Source organism: Haliaeetus albicilla, chromosome 11 (assembly GCF_947461875.1).
Source record: "Haliaeetus albicilla chromosome 11, bHalAlb1.1, whole genome shotgun sequence".
NCBI lineage: Eukaryota > Metazoa > Chordata > Aves > Accipitriformes > Accipitridae > Haliaeetus > Haliaeetus albicilla.
The window spans coordinates 35,376,824-35,395,043 of NC_091493.1; the positions used below are offsets into that span (position 1 = coordinate 35,376,824).

The window sequence follows — 18,220 nt, forward strand, 5'->3', positions numbered from 1 at the left end:
GTGCCAGATTAAAGCTCAGAGACATTTGAGAAGTTAGTCATGGTCTCCTCTAAGTACAATAAGGATGTGTTTCATACTGGAACCTTGTCATGGCCAAGATGAAATCACTTCTTTATACCACACTGTAATCACTATTGTGCTGCCTTAGCTCATGGGAACAACAGTATACAGTTCTAGATACTGAAGTCAACGCTCCTTGCAGCTGCTGCCTAGCTGAAAGCTCTAGTCCTCAGAGTTCAGCCATTCAAGAATGATAGCACAAACTTATTCCAGAATAGAGCCTACCACTGCTGTGTATGAAGGGCTTCTGGGTTACATTTTCCTATTATTAAAGGAAATAAGTTTACACAACTTCAGTATTAAAGTTTAATATCAAACAATTTGCTCATTGTTACCAATTTTCAATTACAAAACAGGCTCCAAAAAAATTTCATAAAATATGTTTAACTGGCTGAACAGAGTTAAGTGTGTTCAGACTGCAAGGGTAAATATCCATAACTTTTTGGTATAAATTATCTACAAAAACTGGTATAAACAATATTCCAATCTTAGTATGGGTTCCATCTAGGATTAGACAAATTTTCATAGCAACATCCACAAAATATTAAAGTTCATTCCCATTAACACATTTTTGCTGCTGAAGTCTGGCTTTACGTAATGCCTCCAGCTGTTTTGCTCTCAGCCACCTCTCTCTTGACAGCGTTGTCTGCCCCGCACTGAGAGACAGGAACCTGGATGAACAGAAAAAGCAATTGAACAAGAGCTCGTTCACGTGTCAGGTTTGATGATAAGCTAATACAGTACAAAAGCAGTTTTCTTGCAGTATCCTATGAACTAGAAAGCATGGGAAGAAAGGGGGGGAGGAAATACTTTGCCTAACTAAGAATCTGTGACAGAAGGAACAAAGGCAGAGGAGACTCCATCTTGTGATTGCTAGCCAGCCTCATGCGACTACAGTCAGACTGCAGACTATGAGCATTGACTTAATTTGTTACCAGAGTGCCAGGAAGGCTTCAGGTGTGACAAATGGTGCTACCCACCTTGCTACAAGCAGAGTTCTGTGCAGATCATCAGCTGTTATGCTCTCAGGGTCATTCTTGCGCATTTCTACAAAGTCTTCTTCTACTGCCTATACACAATACGGCATGTAATTAAGCAGTAAAAAAAGAATATTCACTATGAGATAAGCTTTTAAGGAGCTAAGCACCATAACTACCCTTAGATTACAGGAGAAACCTTTCAAATCATTGCTGTCAGGAAGCAAGCTTGAGTAAAAATAGGCTACTTCTCATCTTTGAAAAAATTAGTTTTCAAAATGAGTTTCAGAAAGCAGGGTACATGCAAAGTATATACTGAAATACTTGAGTACAAATCCTTGAAGGCACGTCCAGGACAAGAAAATGCTTTTGTTTGGTTTTTAGAAAACTTCAAGGAGAATCACTGACAGAGCAATGGGAAGGTACAGCAGCTTTCTGTTAAGGTGCTCTCTATCTGAACATACAGTTGAAAACACGTTAGTGAAGTCTTCCATACCTTGGTCACTTCATCAGATATACTATAGTCCAGCAGCCTCAATAAACTTAGATAAATTCGGAATTTGTTCAACACAGAAGGGAGCACTGCTGTTAGGAGGCTGTTCATATACTCTTCCATGTTTGGTGGAATTATCTGTGGTTGTAAGTGGACTTGGCAATCTGACTGAAAAATAAAATTACATATCATCTCTTTCCACATTCTGTTTTTTTCTATTCCAAGACTAATTTCACCTCTAAAGCAACAGAAGTCGCTATTTCCCAGAACTAAGTAAGTAAGACAATTCTTTAAATATTTAACAGTTCCCTTTTTGAAAACCAGTGTGAAGTCCTTATTCAAGCAGGAGCCAGTTTCACTTGGAAGCAAGAGAGCAAATGCTCAGTTCATGGGAAGCTGGAATGCAAGAGATCACGTATTTGTAAGCTTAGGCTACTCAGTTTCTCAGGTTAATGCCAGATCTGTTGCTCTTTTTTCACATGCCCACCACCCCAGAACCTACTGTACTAGAAAAAGGCTTTGAGAGCAGTGGTGTATCTATCTGCAGGCTTTACCCATTACTGGGGTCTCCGTTAATAACTTCAGTCACTGCCTTGCCATCGCAATACTATTCAGCCAAGGAGGAGGGAAGGTCAAGCTCTTGGTTCTCCTATGAACAGGTTTTTGGCTTGGCTGCAGCCACGAGTGAGAAGGCAGTAACTAATGCTAGTATCATACCCACCCCTGGTCACAAGACAGTTTTCCTGTCTCCACTTGTCTCTGGAATGGCATGCTCTAAGTAAGTAGCTACCAACTCTAGTTACTCCCCAAATTCAGGAAGACCGTGCCATACCGGTAGGAGTGATCGGCCCTCTGAAGTGATAAGAACATTAATATTGCATGGGAATTCCATCTGGTGGTAATTGAAGTCATAATCCACCTTCTGCCAAGTTATCAGATTACCCAGTGCTGTCACATTATGTACACCTAGAAAAGCAAGAACAAATTCTCTGACAACTGGACCTAAACAAATGTCAGACCTAATTTTTTTTTTCCAATTTGTTTTTAATGAGCACCTGATAGAAAAATTCTAGCAAGTATCCTGTTGCTTCTTGTGTCTGCTGTGTCTTCCAGATAGACACAAGCATTTCTTAAGACCAAAATTAAGAATTCTCGAAGGATTTCAGGACTAAATTTTATCTGGCCTAGTGTATGTGTTAATAACTAATGTTTTCATCGGTCCTACAAAGCCAAATAACTATTTACAGAGGAAATTAATCTCTCCTCAAAAGATGACAAAACACTACCAATTATCTGGCAGAAAGTGTAATTTCCCTCCTTAACAGTTTAAGGAGGGGGCGGGGGGGGAAGTCTTGCTGGATAGAGAACACATTAGATAGGCTAGCAAGACCAGAACTGCTGAATAACAGTATTATTTTTATAGAAGTCACTTGCCTTACCTGGAACTAAGTTATTTAAAATCTAGAAAGTTAAGACTGACAAATTAACTGGTTAAATCTTGGAATTCTCCCTTTGAAATACCGACACGTACCCAACAATTTGAATTTCTCTTCAGCAGTGTTACTGCATCAAATGACACATCTACTGTTATGTTTTTGCCTTTAATGAATTAGTGTTATTTTACTACACTTTAAATAAAGGTGAAGTTAGTAAATAAAGGCAAATTTAATACTATGGTTTACTTCTGGGACATTTACCCATTTGAAATCTCTAAGCTGTAACTTCCAAGAATTCCAAACCAACTACTAGATCTGAAGATAATTTAGTCCTAGAGAAGAATAAGTTTGTTCCCAACATTGTTACAAGAAATTAAAAATCCTTACTTTTTTACTCTAAATTCAGTAGAGAACAACTTCGCACCAACAGAAATGAAATAAAATTAACAATCCTTTTTTATCTGCAACTTTTAATACTTAAAATATTACTTTTCATTAAACGTTGAAGTTTTTTTAGACATTAAGGACAAACATTTTAGAAAACCTATAAACCAGCACAGCAAGATTTTTCTGTAAATTGGATTTTCATGTTTGGACTTTTTTTTTTTTTTTTTGAAACAGACAAGGCAAAGATTTCTACTAGTTTTACTATTTTCTTTAGTAAACTTTTGTAACTTTACTAAAGCAGAGTAAGAAAAAAATACAGAAGACTCAAGAGAATAATTTCAATGAACAACTTTTCACAGCAGTAATTAAAAAAAAACAAACCATCAACAGATTATGTTTCTAAATAGAATCAACCTGAAATCTGAACCTCACTAGCTCTGCCAGACTAAATGCTTGAATGGGACAGAGTACTGATACTCATTAGGGAGAGCCAATAGGCTTATAGCATCACACAGTCTAGCAGGTTTCTCAAGATAGCATTTTTATTTTAAAATAAAGTCACTTCCAGTGATTTCCTATTCTTTCCTTGAAATCACCACAGATATCCGTACTATGCATTCTCCAGTTACTGAACTTTTAATAGGTACTGCAACTCACCTCTTTTATGTAGGTTATAATTAAATTGTCTAAAGCTGTGGAAAGCATACTACACAGCGCTACATCAGCTTACAAGACAGAATCATCATTCTGTGTTCCCTACAGTAATACCCTTTTTTATCTCCAGTTTTCAGGGATGGTTTCCATATATACAGGAAAAGTATAAAGCATAAGGCAGCAGCATATGCTTCCTCCACTTCTTCATTCATTATCACAGGAAACTGAAAGGCCATTCCAATGAATCAGAGGTATTTTGGTCTAAAGAATTATTCGAATTAGTGGCCTTTTCCACTAAGTGACACAGACACTGTCCAGAGTTCTCTACAATGCAACAAAGCTATACTAAACAAGGAACCACCTTGTTTCATCATTGGTCATCTGTGGTCTGGGATAGAGATTTTGACAATACAAGCATTTCTGAGCAAAATACCAGAACTTCCAAAAAGTAAAATAGGGAAAAAAAACCCCAAGAGATCAAGCCTGAAGACATCTGAGAAAGCTGCAGACTAGCAGGAAGCTAGTTCAAGCAATGAAATAGGATATGGAAACCACAAACAGTTTTGTAATACAAAATTATCACTGGGACACAATTAGCATCACTGTCTTAAAATATATCAACTTTTAACCTTCCTGATGAGATTTAAAAAAAACCCACAAACCAACAGAAAACGTCTACCTGTTGTGTCAAGCTGTCCTTGTTCAAGCTGAGTCTCATCTACTACAAGGGAAGTGTTGCTGGCAAGCTGCAATACTCCACTGACTAAGCGATTAGCTGCATAGTCTTTATGTGGGATAAATCGTGAATGGTTCATGTTTTCAATGGTCATTTGTAGGCGATAGGACTGCAACAAGAAAAGAAACTCATCAGCGTATTTCCTCGCCTCCAGCTTCCCCAGTAACTACTGCCTCCTTTAGCAAGAGCTATAACCATGAACCTCCATAGTAAGTAAAACAGTACTTGTTACTACAGTATAGAATACACTTTAACCCAAATGTCCAAATGCTAAATACTTTAGAAAAAATAATAATTTCCCAAAGGAAAGTAATGCTGTTAAGAACTCTAACATCTGTTCTGCACATCTAGGATGAGTAAAACAACAATAAATGATTTATTGCAGCAGTATAATTATTATGACCCCAAACTGAATGACTATGAATGTTCCGCAGAACAGTATCCACAAACTTGGGGATAAACAGTAATGACATGATAATTAAATGACCTAAATGTCTAAATGTATCAATCCAGAAAGACAAAAAGTATGCAGCATCTGTCTGTCAGTTTAATACCTATGAGGATATGATTTTATTCCATATTCATCCTAGATGACTAGGTAAATAAAGACTTCAACTCACAGGCAAGCCATATCTCCATTTTTATCTGCCCTCCACATGGATAGCAGGAGCCTCTGTTTAAGAAGCCTGCCTTGAACTAAAATATTCTTTATCTGGTTGGAACAATTAGTCCAACATCTACCATCAGAAACATTAAAGCACTATAATGCCATTATTCTTACTGCTGGAACAAGCTGCTGGATAATGCGGTATATGTGCTCTGTGAAGATGCTATTTCTTGGACATCCACTCAAGTTGACTGTGAATTTTCCCAGAGGAAGCACATCTCGTCTTGCATAACTAAACCAAAAATAACACAGGTTAGGCAAGCGTCTGATTAACATGGTGAATACAGGTATCAATCAGTTTGAGTGTTGTGCAGTATCTGTGATAGCTAGCAGGATTTTAATACTAATACATACAGAAATAATAGCCACCTTTTTTTCCTTCTCCAGTGTCCAAGGAGCTAAGTTAGGCTGAAGGTTGCTTGGGAAGGCTTTGCAGGATTGCACAAAAGCAGTACATTTATAGTGCTTGAGATCCTGCAATGTCCCTTCCAGGCGTTCTGTTCTCCTTGTGCTCTATTGTTACTCAGTGAACACACTTCATCCTTTTCCTTTCTTGTTGCCCAATCTCAATTTCCCTGCTTATCATGCTTGTTCATTTCCTTTACCTGCCCTCAGCTTTCCTCTCCCTCTTCTTACTGTATATCTTCTCCCCATTCTTGACAAATTTCAACTTTTTTGTGATATCAGCTAAGAGAGAAAACACATTCTAGTCTAAGTGTTAGAGCATTCACAGTCCCACTAGAAAGAACGAAGTGTGCACAGAATAAAAAAAAACAACGCATACTGAAGTACTTATATTTATATGAGGACAAGGGTTCAGGGCAGACTGTAGACATAAACCCACCATAAATCTTTTCAGCTCATAATTATGCTGCCACGGCATTATGGTTGGATCTATCTTGATACCACCTCTCTCGCTGAGGCTGAGAAATCTCTTATGGCTTTTTACACATCAGTTGCAGGTATGAGAAAGGTAACATGCTGAATCCAATTACAGCTCTGTAAACACTTCTGTTTAACAATATGTGCTGTACTATTCACTTTGTAGCAGAATGGAATTTTTGAAAACCATAAAACAAGTAGTTTATTTACTAAGAAATTATTACTTTTTTTTTTTTTTAGAAAATGGAATCCATTTTCATTTTGAAGAAAGAGTAAAATTAAATTTGAGCCTGACAACTATACTTAATCAAATCAAAACATAGTCTGAAATTTCACACCTGAAATTTTAATGAGTCATAGGATGCTGCTCTTTCATTCAGTGACAGTTTAAACCAATGTAAGAGAACATTAAGCAAATCCACTTTAATCAGCCACAAAGATAGATCACAATGGATGCACATTCAGCTACAGCATCAGCTCAGGTGTATATTTCTATCACGTGCTAAATGGGAGTCACTTGAACTTACCATTAAACATATGTCTACATTTAATTAAACAAATTCCCAGAATGTACCTTTCAGTATCTTTTAATACCTAAAGAATAATTACTGCAGTTAGTAAATGCCGTCTTTAAGAAGTCAACTGCGTGTCCTATTCAATAAAAGAAGCTAGAGATAAAAACATGTTTCCATACCTCTGTTTAAAAGTGTATCCTGGAGATTTTGACCAGCTCTCAAAGAACACTGAGAGGATACACTGCCATAAAACTGGCCTTTTAACAAAACTTACTGTTATTTCACAATGAAATCTGTTTACTGTGTCTATTATGACAGGACAACTCTAGCTGGACAAAGTACTACTGGAATAAGTACTTAAGCTATTTCTGCCATTTATTTGCAGAGTGGTGTAGAACCCCATAAAAGGAGATTTCTTTTAAAAGGTAAATATATAAATTCTCAGCAAACATCTAAATACTTACACTGTAGAGATGAGATGCAATATAAGGTATTCAGCAGCCAAACTGTCTCCCAAGAGCGCGTGGGTGAGGAACCCAAGCAACTCTGCTCTCACTGGTGACAGCTCAGACATGAAATTAGAAACAACTGATAAAAGAGCAGAAGACAACAAATGTCAGAAAACGTGCTATTCCTCACCCTCTTCCCCTATATAAATTTTACTTTCCATTACAGTTTGATGAAGAAAAATGGTTACTCCACAGCAGTCTAGGAAAAATAAACATTCATTGGTTTTCCAGCTGAGCAATTACTGGCTTTGGATAACCTGAGTCACTCAACATTTCCTTGGAAATGCTTTCTTTTTTTTAATTAGATATTGTGCAATGCATTTGCAGAAGGCTGTAAAGTTTGGAGCTAAATTTCTAAAACCGATAGCCTATCCATACTATATTAAAGGCAGAAAAAACCCCTTTACACATAGCACAGCTCAGGACAACCAATAGAAGGCACACAAGGAAGAAAATGATAAATACCAATTAGAGGTTTGCATGCAATAACTCAATGACAAAAAAAATAACAGTCAAATAGGCCACAAGGAATAGCATAGTCACTTAAAACCAGAATTGCCTCATTTTCTTCACAGTATTATGATTCTTTATGTTGTCGGTATGTTTCTTATTTTCACTGTTATACTAAATTGCAAACCTAATTTTCCAGCAATTCGCTACTCCATTTGAAAACAAATAAAATCTTATGGCTGAAAAACTTGGTAAAATCCTTGGGCACGTAGAATGCAAAATCAAGTTCATATCAATCACATTTATTTAGGAAAAATAAAGATGTTAAGCACCACATAAACACAAACACTTGCATCTTGTCCAGTTCTGTAGTGTTGAATGGTTCCTCCACTTAACAAGATTTAAATTCAAACCCTGCCATCGATGCATTTGCCTCTGAGCAAAGAGCTATTTGTTCAGATACACTAGGAAACCGCACATTTACAGCTACACAGAGAGGTGCCAAGTTCAGATACTCACAGGTTTTACTCTCCTCTTCATTAAGGCAGGCAGGCAGCAATGGGTTAATGTGTTGTAATTTCTGTGCCAAAATCACATGGATTCTGGGGACTAATGAGGCTGGAGGACTGTGTACTCTCTGTTCTTCTGCCGTGTCCATACACTCCATAGGATCAAGGGCTGAGCTGTCCCTAGGAAAGGGCACAGCACAACTGGACTTAGAAACATTCCACACAAATTTCTCTCCATCTGACTAAGAGCAGCCAAAACCAGGCCAAGAAAAGAGCACATCGGAACAAACAACATCCGCTTCCAGCTCATGGTAACTCCTCCCATATTCAAACTACCTTCTTTATGATTTTTATAAACACCATAAATACTGAATCACAATTATATAATGATATCAAAATGCCAAAGCATGCTTGACCAAAAATTTTTTATTATTTTCTGAAAATAATATAATCTATCTTACTTTTCTGGAAAGGAAAAAAAAAAAAAAAAAGAAAAGAAGAAAAAGAGCCCCACAACCCCCCCAAACCAAAACCCAAACACCCCAAACAAAACCACAAACCCACATTTATTATTTGCTGCACCATTTAATAAGATGTAGCTTCAAATAAAATGTTACACACTGTTCTGTCCAGCATGTACTGAATGAAGCCTAAACAGTAACTTTTAAGAAAATAAGGTAATGATTTATTACATTTGTCTGTGTATGCACATGTGGGATTTTCATATTCCACCAGGTTCCAGAGCCTGACAACACGATCGTCTAAACAGTCACATAACAGCTATATCACTGGCTGAGTAAAAAAAATTATTAGTAAATAAATCCTAAGGTACCTCAGCTCAAACTTGAAGGTATTACCTCTAAATTTAAGAGTTCAGATACACAAGCTTTGCTCTCCCTGATGATGCCTTACAAAATTCCTTCCAGGTGGTTTTAAGTTGTTATGTAGAAACTAAAATCCCTTAAGTGACTATATCAAATAATAATGAAGTTTAGTACAAATTTAATCAACTTGTACCAGTTTTAAAAGCTGAAAGCAGTCCACCAACAGACTATCCACTCTTTCCATTAAAAGAAATTTCTTTTGTTTGCATTCAAAACATTGCTAAATGCCACCATTTTATCTATTTGCGATAGAATGACGTGCAGGAAAAAACCCAACAACCTATGACTGACCGACTGAGCTGTCACTCTGGGATTAGCTGTCGGACAGATGATAACCAAAAGCAGCTGACCAGGCTGAGTTAACTTTTAAGAAGCTGGCACTATAAAGGATTTGCACTGCACTCTTGTTATTGTATTTATCAGAAAGATAAACAAAATCGCCAACAAATAATGTAAAGCGCAAGGGTTCAAGACATCAGTAGTACATATGTTAGATTGGTCAACAGTTTTATTTTAAAAATTGACTTCTTGCATCCTCCTAAATCAGTTTGTATTTTGTCAGGCAACTAACTGCAGAACAGCAAGTGAAATGGGAAGTTTCTATCAGCGGTATAACGTGATGATACACTTTGACTAATGAAAAAAATCAACCCTATTTTTACTCATCTTGGTCACTTCCACTCTCCATGCAGACATGCAAACTTTTTTTTTTTATATTCTTCAGAACTGTTTATGGTAACAACTTTCATGGACTTAGAAATTATTTCAAAAGGACATTTTATAATTTTAAAGCTTATTTGAAAGCTTTGTGCACTATTGACTCATTCATTGAAAGTTTAATAGGCATGAAAGAGTATAAAACATTTAGCTATAGAAGCACTTTCTGCTTTATCGACTGTTCAACGACCTAAAAACAGATGCATTGTGTATCCAAGGGTATGGACGTACCAGAGTACAACAGACTTCAGTTTACAGGATGGTAGATCTAACACTTTCCATATCAAGCTTTTTTTAAGCAACAAAATTCACCTCCTAAGCATAATTGTTATGTATTTACATATTTCCCTGTCTGTATTAAGGGGACAGCCAAAATATTTTGCTCATTGAAATAAAAATTTCCTTCATCGCAGGACCACACATCGGGGGAGCCTTACCTCTCTTCATTGTTTACTATGCTCAGCACTGGATCCACAGACAAAATCCCGTATACCTCCAGAACGTCATTGACTTTGAAGCTATCCCAGCTCTCATAGACCTGCCACAAAGAGAAAATAATAAAATACGGAGGCAGATGGGCCAGGTGCAGGACTGCACAGAGACAAAAGGAAAAAAATCTCAGGAGACTCAACTGTAGACTGAGAACAGTTTGTGTGAAGAGGTCTCTCCTAGTCCTCAGTGTCAGTAAGCTTAGATTGGAGAAATCAGTTTCTATGATTGCATGCTTTTTCCTATTGGCATTCTTTTGCTACACAAATGTAAACAATTGTATTCTAATCTGATTTCAAGATTTGCTGAATAAGAGAGCATTCAATGCAGTAACAGCATAGAAATTTTGTGTTGGAAGTTTCAGAGTCAATATAGCATACTAGTGAATCAAAGACTATTTCAAATATAATACAAAAACGTTGGCTTGTTCCATCACAACTTTTTTCCTTTAGAGGACAAACCCTAAAAGCAAAATACCAAGAGTCAATACCAGCTACATGCTCAAGCACCTAGTAATGGAGTTTTTTTAAGTGTAGTGAGAAGGTGCAAGCCCTAATAAATGCTGTTGAAGGATTTCAGCAATTCAAATACAGCACTCATGAAGAGAAACGATGTAATTATCTGTAGAAACAAAATTCTGGGCCTGAGAAACAATTGCTGTGCCTACAAACCATGCAAGACTAACTACTTACATTCTAACTTCAGATTCTGACTGCCTCACTGAGACCACAGCCATGCTCATCATCTCTCCACTTTTGTTACCTTTACAAGACATGCTGGTCCCTTCTCTCCTGGCAATGGAAAATTTAAGTCAAGTGGAGGGGAGCAGTTGGGAGAAATGAGATGATGACCTGCAGAAGCTTCTGTTTCTAATCTCTTTGGCTCCACACATCCATGGATATCACCTCCACTGCCTGAAAAATACAGGATTCGTAGGCTCTTTAAACAGAAATGCAAAAGTGAACAACTTTCTTCAGTGAGCAACACAGAATTAAACTAATTTAACAAGACAAAAATATTTAATAATGCAATTTATTTGACAGAAGATACTCTTAAACAGAATAGAAAAATCTCACAAATGCATATTTTATATTATCAAGTTAAGTGTGAGTGAGAGTAACGGTAAAGATCTATGCGTCTTAGAAACCCAAACATGGCCAGAAATCTGATTTTCAAAATGTAATGCTTAAAATTTTTTTCTAAATTCCATAGGACTGCAAAGGTAATATTTTTCCGCATCTCATTTTAAGAAACTAGATAGTTCTTAAAGGTGAGAGTATGCATCAACGAACAGTTTACATTAAAAATCTCTGTAGATTTTCAGCAGTAATAAAGCTATAAAAATCTTTTCTACAATTGATTGGTCTGAGTATAAAGACAAAACAGTCTAAACTATCTTGCAAACTGATAAGAATAAAAAAGAAAAAACCTGAATTCAGCTAATGAACACGATAGACATAGAACACCGAACAAAAGCAAGCAAGAGCTTCTACAGGTTTTTTTTTCTTTAACAGGACTGACAATTTTAAGCTAACCACTTTCTCTTGTTCAAAAGAAGACTTGCCAAAATCTCCAAGAAAACCCCCATGCCAGTTTAAGTGGCATCTCCACAGATGAGCATCAAAACAAGTAGTTCACGGACTGATTACAACATAAGTAAGAACTGCACGCCATCTGAACACTGCTAGTGTTTGAAATACCATCCTCTTAAAAGGTTTAATAGCTTTCTTCAGGATGCTACAAGTGTCTGGTATTAATCTGGTTCCTTTATGAAGTTGGATTAGTAAGTTATATTAGAAAAAAGGTAAGGCTGGAAGATGTATTTTAGATGTATACTACTGTTTGAGCAAAGTGACACCTAATTGACACATAGTTTGGCTTCAAATTAGACAGTAAGATCCACACACAGAGTATGAGAGAGACATGATTACACGATTTTCTCCAGATTACCGTGAAATCTGCAATAGAGTGGGAATTTAAACAAGAACTCCTAGATTTCAGCCTGCTGCTATAAATTGTTTGTGTGCTGTTACATAAAAAAGACAATACACAAGTGCTGCTGTACAAAATAATAATTTTAGGAATTAACTCTAGAAAGTAATACCAACAAGTCATACAATATACACGTGTAGGCTCTCCCACACTACTTCAATTTAAACCACTGATGACTTCAACAAAGCCACCGGATTAGTTATGAAGGCTGCAACAACACGACCGATTCAAACAATTGCAAATATTTCAATTTTTAAAAATGAAATTTTTGCAAATTCCAGAAAGATATAATAACTATTCATCAGTAACGACTATTACCCATGTGTTGCTCTTTCTGTTTAGATGGATGTAGATCCATATCTTCATCTTCCTCATAGCTCCTCTTGTGGCGACTTGGTGTATAGGATGTTGAAGGACTAACTCGAGCTTGGCTTGCACTAATATATGCGTAAAATTGCAGATTAAGGACAACCACAGACTCAGCTGAGAAAATTCAAGCAAAGCAAGTTGTTTTTTTCTTTTAAAACAAAATGCTATTATCCTATTTTGAGCAAAACATTAAAATAATGATTCAAATTGTTATCTAGACATCATATCTTTAGATATATAAATAACCGGCTTAAGAAGTATACAGCAGTCATTGGCTTTGTTGAAAATAGAAACTAAAAACCACTGAGTGCTATTCCACTATCAATCTCTAAAAAAGTTTTTTTTTTCTGCCCAGAGAACATGCTTACGGTCAGGTACAACTCAAAATCTCAAGAATTTTTTCTCTCCCATATCTCAGCCCTAAAGAACAGACATTGTAACAGTATTTAAAGACTTGCTGATATAATTACTATTATTACTTTAAACACACAGAAAATGTTCACATACTTGTAAGATACTAGCAACACTACACTTGTAAATGAATTTTGAAAAAGCTAATACACTTTTCCTTTTCTTAGCATGATGCGCAAAGATTGAAATCGTGTTCGCTATTTTCATAATAGTCCGTCTCACTTGAAATTTACATTGCTGCAGTACTTTGCTGCAAGTTTCATTCAAAGACTAACTCCTATCAATCATTTTATTGCAAAAATTGTGTTAGCTTAATTTAAAAATTGCACTGGCATTCTGTGCCAATGACAAGTAGCAGTTTTCTTAAATTCTGAACTCAAAATATGAAATATCGAATAATTATAGATTTACCATAAAATTCTTATCTTTTTACAAAGTGCAACATATCTCAGGTTTTCTAGACCTCTCCCCCACTCCCTTGGAGGAGAAAAGAATATAAAATTCCTAATAAGCATCCTGTATCCATTCCACTCAGATAATTCAACTTCCATTTACTAGAAGAAACTAAAGATGATTTGTTTCTCCCCAAAATGTTTCCTATAGTAACTGAGAAAATGACATACTGTGGTCAAACTATTAAAACCACAATACTTCAGTTTTCCAGGAATTATTGTCTTAACGTGCTCAGCTACAGGTGTTTTTACAGGTTCTTGTAGGAGACACTTGCTATATAACAGAGTCCTGGTTTAATCAGAAAATGCCAATGGAATCTCCATGGCTCAATTGAAATTTCTCTTTTTCTAAGCATTTGCAAATAGAAATTAACAGAAATTTTCAAGACCCTCCCAAGCAAACAAGAAAATCTAGTCTAAATACCTACTAAATCAAAAAGCAATGCTCCTAAATCCATTTGCATCCTCTTTGTGCATATAGCACACCACCAGTTTTTCCCCTATTACTTTTTCTATACCTACCACCTCTCCTGATTCACTCAAAAGAAAAGAATCTTTAAATAAACTTATCTCCTTAAATCTAATGAATTAGTTGGTGATCACTGTTTTTATAACAGAGCACTAGCTCACTCAAAAAAGATATTTCTTTCACCCATGCTGATTCGCCAGGGACTGGAACACAGTAGAAAGTCTGTCTCTCCGAGGTGACTGTTTGTGAGGAGTTCAAATCAATTTCCTGCTGAGGCTAGAATACCAAAAGAAATTTTGTTAAAAATCTGATTAGAGTTTGTTTTCATTTTTGAAACTAATCCCACAGATTCAGTTACTCAGCCAGAAGTTACAACAAACATGCAAGACTACATACTTAATTTGATACTTAATATAAGACCTAATACTCATGAAAAAGTGAATCCAGTCTGTATCTATAATGCTTTGATTCTCATTGCACCGCACTACCAAAAGTAAACTGTTTTCCATAGCAGAAAGTTTCAAGATCAAGAGCGCTTCTCAGCTCTCCCCGCCCCCCAAGTAAAACAAATTTTAAATACAACAGAAACAGCTTGAAGCCTGCTTACTTAGAATGCCCGTGAACAGTTAAGAATACTCTGCTTTCCAAACCTGAGATTGCTCTTAAAATGCAAAATTAGTCTCCAGGAATCCATTGGCGAGTACCAAATAAGCTATACTGTGCTTAAAAGCTGCATCTTTCTGCCTAATGTTTCATCTCAAAATTCATATAACTTGTTAACTTACGCCACATTCTGCCACATCTCTGTATTTACCAAAATGCAAAACCTGTCAAGAAGGAAAAGGCAATGTAATCATTCTGTTTCTGACAGCATCCTGAATATGAATTACTCATACCAAAATCACTGCAGTCAAAAGTCCCTCAAAGGCATACTGCCGAAGTTTTCATTATTTTAGTGATTTTTATTCCTCAACAGAAATGTAAGAAGTGATGTATTACTGACGCCATTTGAGCCATACAGTTACTATTAAATAGTGCCCAGACTCCATGGTTTAACTCAGAAACTAGAGAAATATGAGGACTAGAATGGACAAAATTATAAACATTTACTAAAAAAATAAATCAGTATTTCACTTACACGTGCATTTGTGTTTGGGTCAACTGTTTCATATACTCCCATGTAGAACTCAGGATCAAACATATCTTGAACCATGCAGCGAAATTTCACTAAACTGTTGGGTTTTAGGTAATGTACGGGAACATCATTCAGTGATGGAACCTATAAAAAAAGACATTATTCTAAACAACTGGTACATATTAGGAAATGCTCTGAAGTAAGTCAACACCACCACAAAAGCTGTCACCAACTTATTCTCTGATCATCCAGTATGTCCTACTGTTCAGTTACTTGCCTCAAACCCCATATTGTTGCTGTTGATATGATTAATTGCCTAACATACTTAATATTTTCTGAGTACATCTCCTGCCCTAATCCAAGCAGTAACAAAGTATGTATACCTCAACACCAGAAGTTTCTGCAATAGCTGTTACAGATAATAGTTACGATTATCAGACACGTAACAGTTCCCAAATTCTTCCAGTTCCTAAGCCACCAGTCCTGTTCATTTCTTAATCCTGCTACTTGACTATAAAAGAAATGCATTTCAGTCATTGAAACCATATGAAAACTTGTACATCATTTGAAAGTAATTCTTAAACTGGGAATTATTGCAGCTGAGATATTAAATAGAATTTATTACTTATCTTATTCCTATTTAACAACACTTTTACCATGTATTATGTACCAGTGGTACCACACCAACTGCATGCACAATTTCTTATAACAAAAGGCCATGGAAAAGCTGTATGTTAATTTGCAAGGCCACATTGGGAGAGTCTTTTTCACATATGTTTACATGACAATGGAAAAACAGAAGGAAAAAAAATCAATGCCTAGGCATGTGGTATAACTTGAAATAATGAGACTTGCAATAAGAACAGAGTTTTCTGGTTTTGAAGACAACCAACCTCTTTGTTGGAAAAAAACACACATCCAACATTAAAATGCAACAAAAACCAGATGTGGCCCTATAGGAAATGGCATTTTAACAAACAAACATATATTCCCTCATGTTTCTCTTGAGTAAGAAAATGTGCTTTCAATTCCTTCTAATGTTGTAAATTTAACACAATTTTGCCATTTATACCTCAATTTAAACTGTCACTGAAATATTAATTTCAGAATACTCTCACTGACAGAGGAAGAAAAAAAAGAAACCCAATAATTTTCACTTGCTTTTTAGCAATAAGTAGAACAGATTTTAAAGTTTCTAATCCACTTAGCAGTGTTCCATGATGCCATTTTCGCCACAGCCTTTTAGAAATATATCAGCTTTTGAACTCAAGTGTGCATGCTTCATTTTTACATCTAAAGCATAGCTTCCTTGCTAAACTGCAAAAACCAGGCCTGATCCAGCCCAGTAAGGCACAGTTCTAGCAGAAAGTATTTTTTACTAAAACCTGAAAGCCCAAGCAGCTATTTATTCAACCCACACAAAGTCTGCAGCATTGCATCAAAGATCATGAGAGAAGCAGTTCAGAAACTTGTGGTGTACAAACATTTGCTGCAGACTCACAGTAGACAAGGCAGGCATTAGCACTTTAAAAAATGACAGTATTTGTCAACTCCTGCCATCTACTGGATTGTACTACAAATAGGCAGCATTCAGCAGTTGCGGCCCAGGGCAAAACAGTACACTGAAGACGAGTGGATTGGCTTTTCTGGTTACGGTCAGGATATTACATTTTTGCTTTACACACAGATTAAAGCAACTGAAATGTAAATAATGCATCATAAAGTCTAGGCCTAAAATTTGGAAGTGTACTTAACACGAAAAGGAAGAACTTCTCAAAAGCATATCAGTGCAATAATTAAAAGGTAAAAAGAATGAAACTTAAGAAAGGCATAACTCTAAAAGAATAAAACAATCTCACCCAGTTAGTAGCATTATTTTCTTTTAATTTCTCCTTGAAGTATTCGGTTACCTTCTTTTCCCAATCAGAGTTTGGAACATTTTGGGCTACAAAACAAAACACATTTACAGGCGTATTAGCCTCACGTAACAGACTTCTACTCAGCATTCTCCTAACACAGTAAGCAATTTCAACATTTAGTTCTATTCTGGGCAAATGACTGCATTTGAGACTACTTTATGCCCTTATAATTGCACTGACTTCCCACCTTATACGCTTCCAGGCAAACCAAGAAGAACACAGCCACCCTTGGAAGTGAGGAAAAGCTCTGAAACGCTGCAATACAGCCAGCTAGAAAGTGGAGGAGGCGAGGTACCGCTTTCTGCTTTACGTTCACCGCGGAAATTTTTATTTCAGCACGCTTTCAGTTAAGATCAAGCCTAGCACAGAAACAGCTTCAGCTGACAGCACTGGTAACATTACTACTGATCGGTAACGCACGCAGCCAGCACGCATTCTTCCCGAAACCCCCAATACGTATTGTTTTCACTTTTTTTTCCCCCCCTAACCGGCCTGCCAAACCGAGGTAGACCTCGCTGCCCGGGCACGGCTCCGGGACAGGACCCCCAGCCGCCGGCGAGGGCCGCGCACCCCCTCGGAGGCCTCGGCAACGCGTCTCCTTGCCCGCTCCCGCCGGGGAAGGAGGAAGCGGCCGCTCGCCCTCGCCGCTCTTCCCGCTTCCCCCGGGCCTTCCCGGCCTCGCCCCGCCGCCACCCCGTGAGGGGAAGCCCCCGTCCCGCCGCCACCCCGGCGGCCGGGTGGCTGCTGAGAGGATCCCGGCCCCGCCCGGCCCGCGCTCACCGAAGATGCCCTGCACGATGCTGAAGGGGTTGTTGAGCCAGTCGGCCACGCACGGCATGGCGGGGGCGAGCCTCGCCGCGGCGGGGGACGAGGGCAAGGCGGGGGGGGGGACGGGGACCGCCGGCAGCCTGCAGCCGCCAAGTCCCGCTCGCAAGCCTCGCACGGGGGCTCCCCGCTTCCGCCCTCCTCCTCCTTCCTCTTCCTCTTCCTGCGGCAATGGCGGCCCCGCCAAGGGCCGAGCCCGCCTTCTCCTCCTCACCCGCACGCGGAGAGGCCGTCGGGGCGCGTCGCCGCCGCCATCTTAGAAGCGGGCAAAGCGGTGAGGGCG

General features: G+C 37.8%; 1 protein-coding gene across 1 annotated transcript; it reads right to left on the reverse strand.

Moving 5' to 3' along the window:
* Window positions 1-352: 352 nt before the first annotated feature.
* MCMBP (minichromosome maintenance complex binding protein) lies at window positions 353-18,190 on the reverse strand. Its single transcript, XM_069797108.1, has 16 exons — window positions 17,893-18,190; window positions 17,053-17,138; window positions 15,197-15,337; window positions 14,844-14,885; window positions 14,233-14,334; window positions 12,676-12,805; window positions 11,128-11,279; window positions 10,314-10,414; window positions 8,286-8,455; window positions 7,272-7,395; window positions 5,525-5,642; window positions 4,687-4,852; window positions 2,363-2,496; window positions 1,534-1,698; window positions 1,041-1,129; window positions 353-731 (listed from the first exon to the last, which is right to left on the reverse strand). Exons 1-16 carry the CDS (start codon window positions 17,948-17,950, stop codon window positions 605-607), a joined length of 1,905 nt encoding a protein of 634 aa, XP_069653209.1. The 5' UTR covers window positions 17,951-18,190; the 3' UTR covers window positions 353-604.
* Between the last annotated feature and the right edge of the window lie 30 nt (window positions 18,191-18,220).

What these genes read in the sequence shown, in the direction of transcription:
- MCMBP (XM_069797108.1), bottom strand. Translation starts at nt 17,950, where the DNA reads ATGCCGTGCGTGGCCGACTGGCTCAACAACCCCTTCAGCATCGTGCAG. An exon ending in TTGCATCTCATCTCTACAGT is followed by an intron (nt 5,643 to 7,271) that starts GTAAGTATTTAG and finishes TTTTTGGTTTAG; the next exon opens with TTATGCAAGACGAGATGTGC. An exon ending in AGAACTCTGCTTGTAGCAAG is followed by an intron (nt 732 to 1,040) that starts GTGGGTAGCACC and finishes CTGTTCATCCAG; the next exon opens with GTTCCTGTCTCTCAGTGCGG.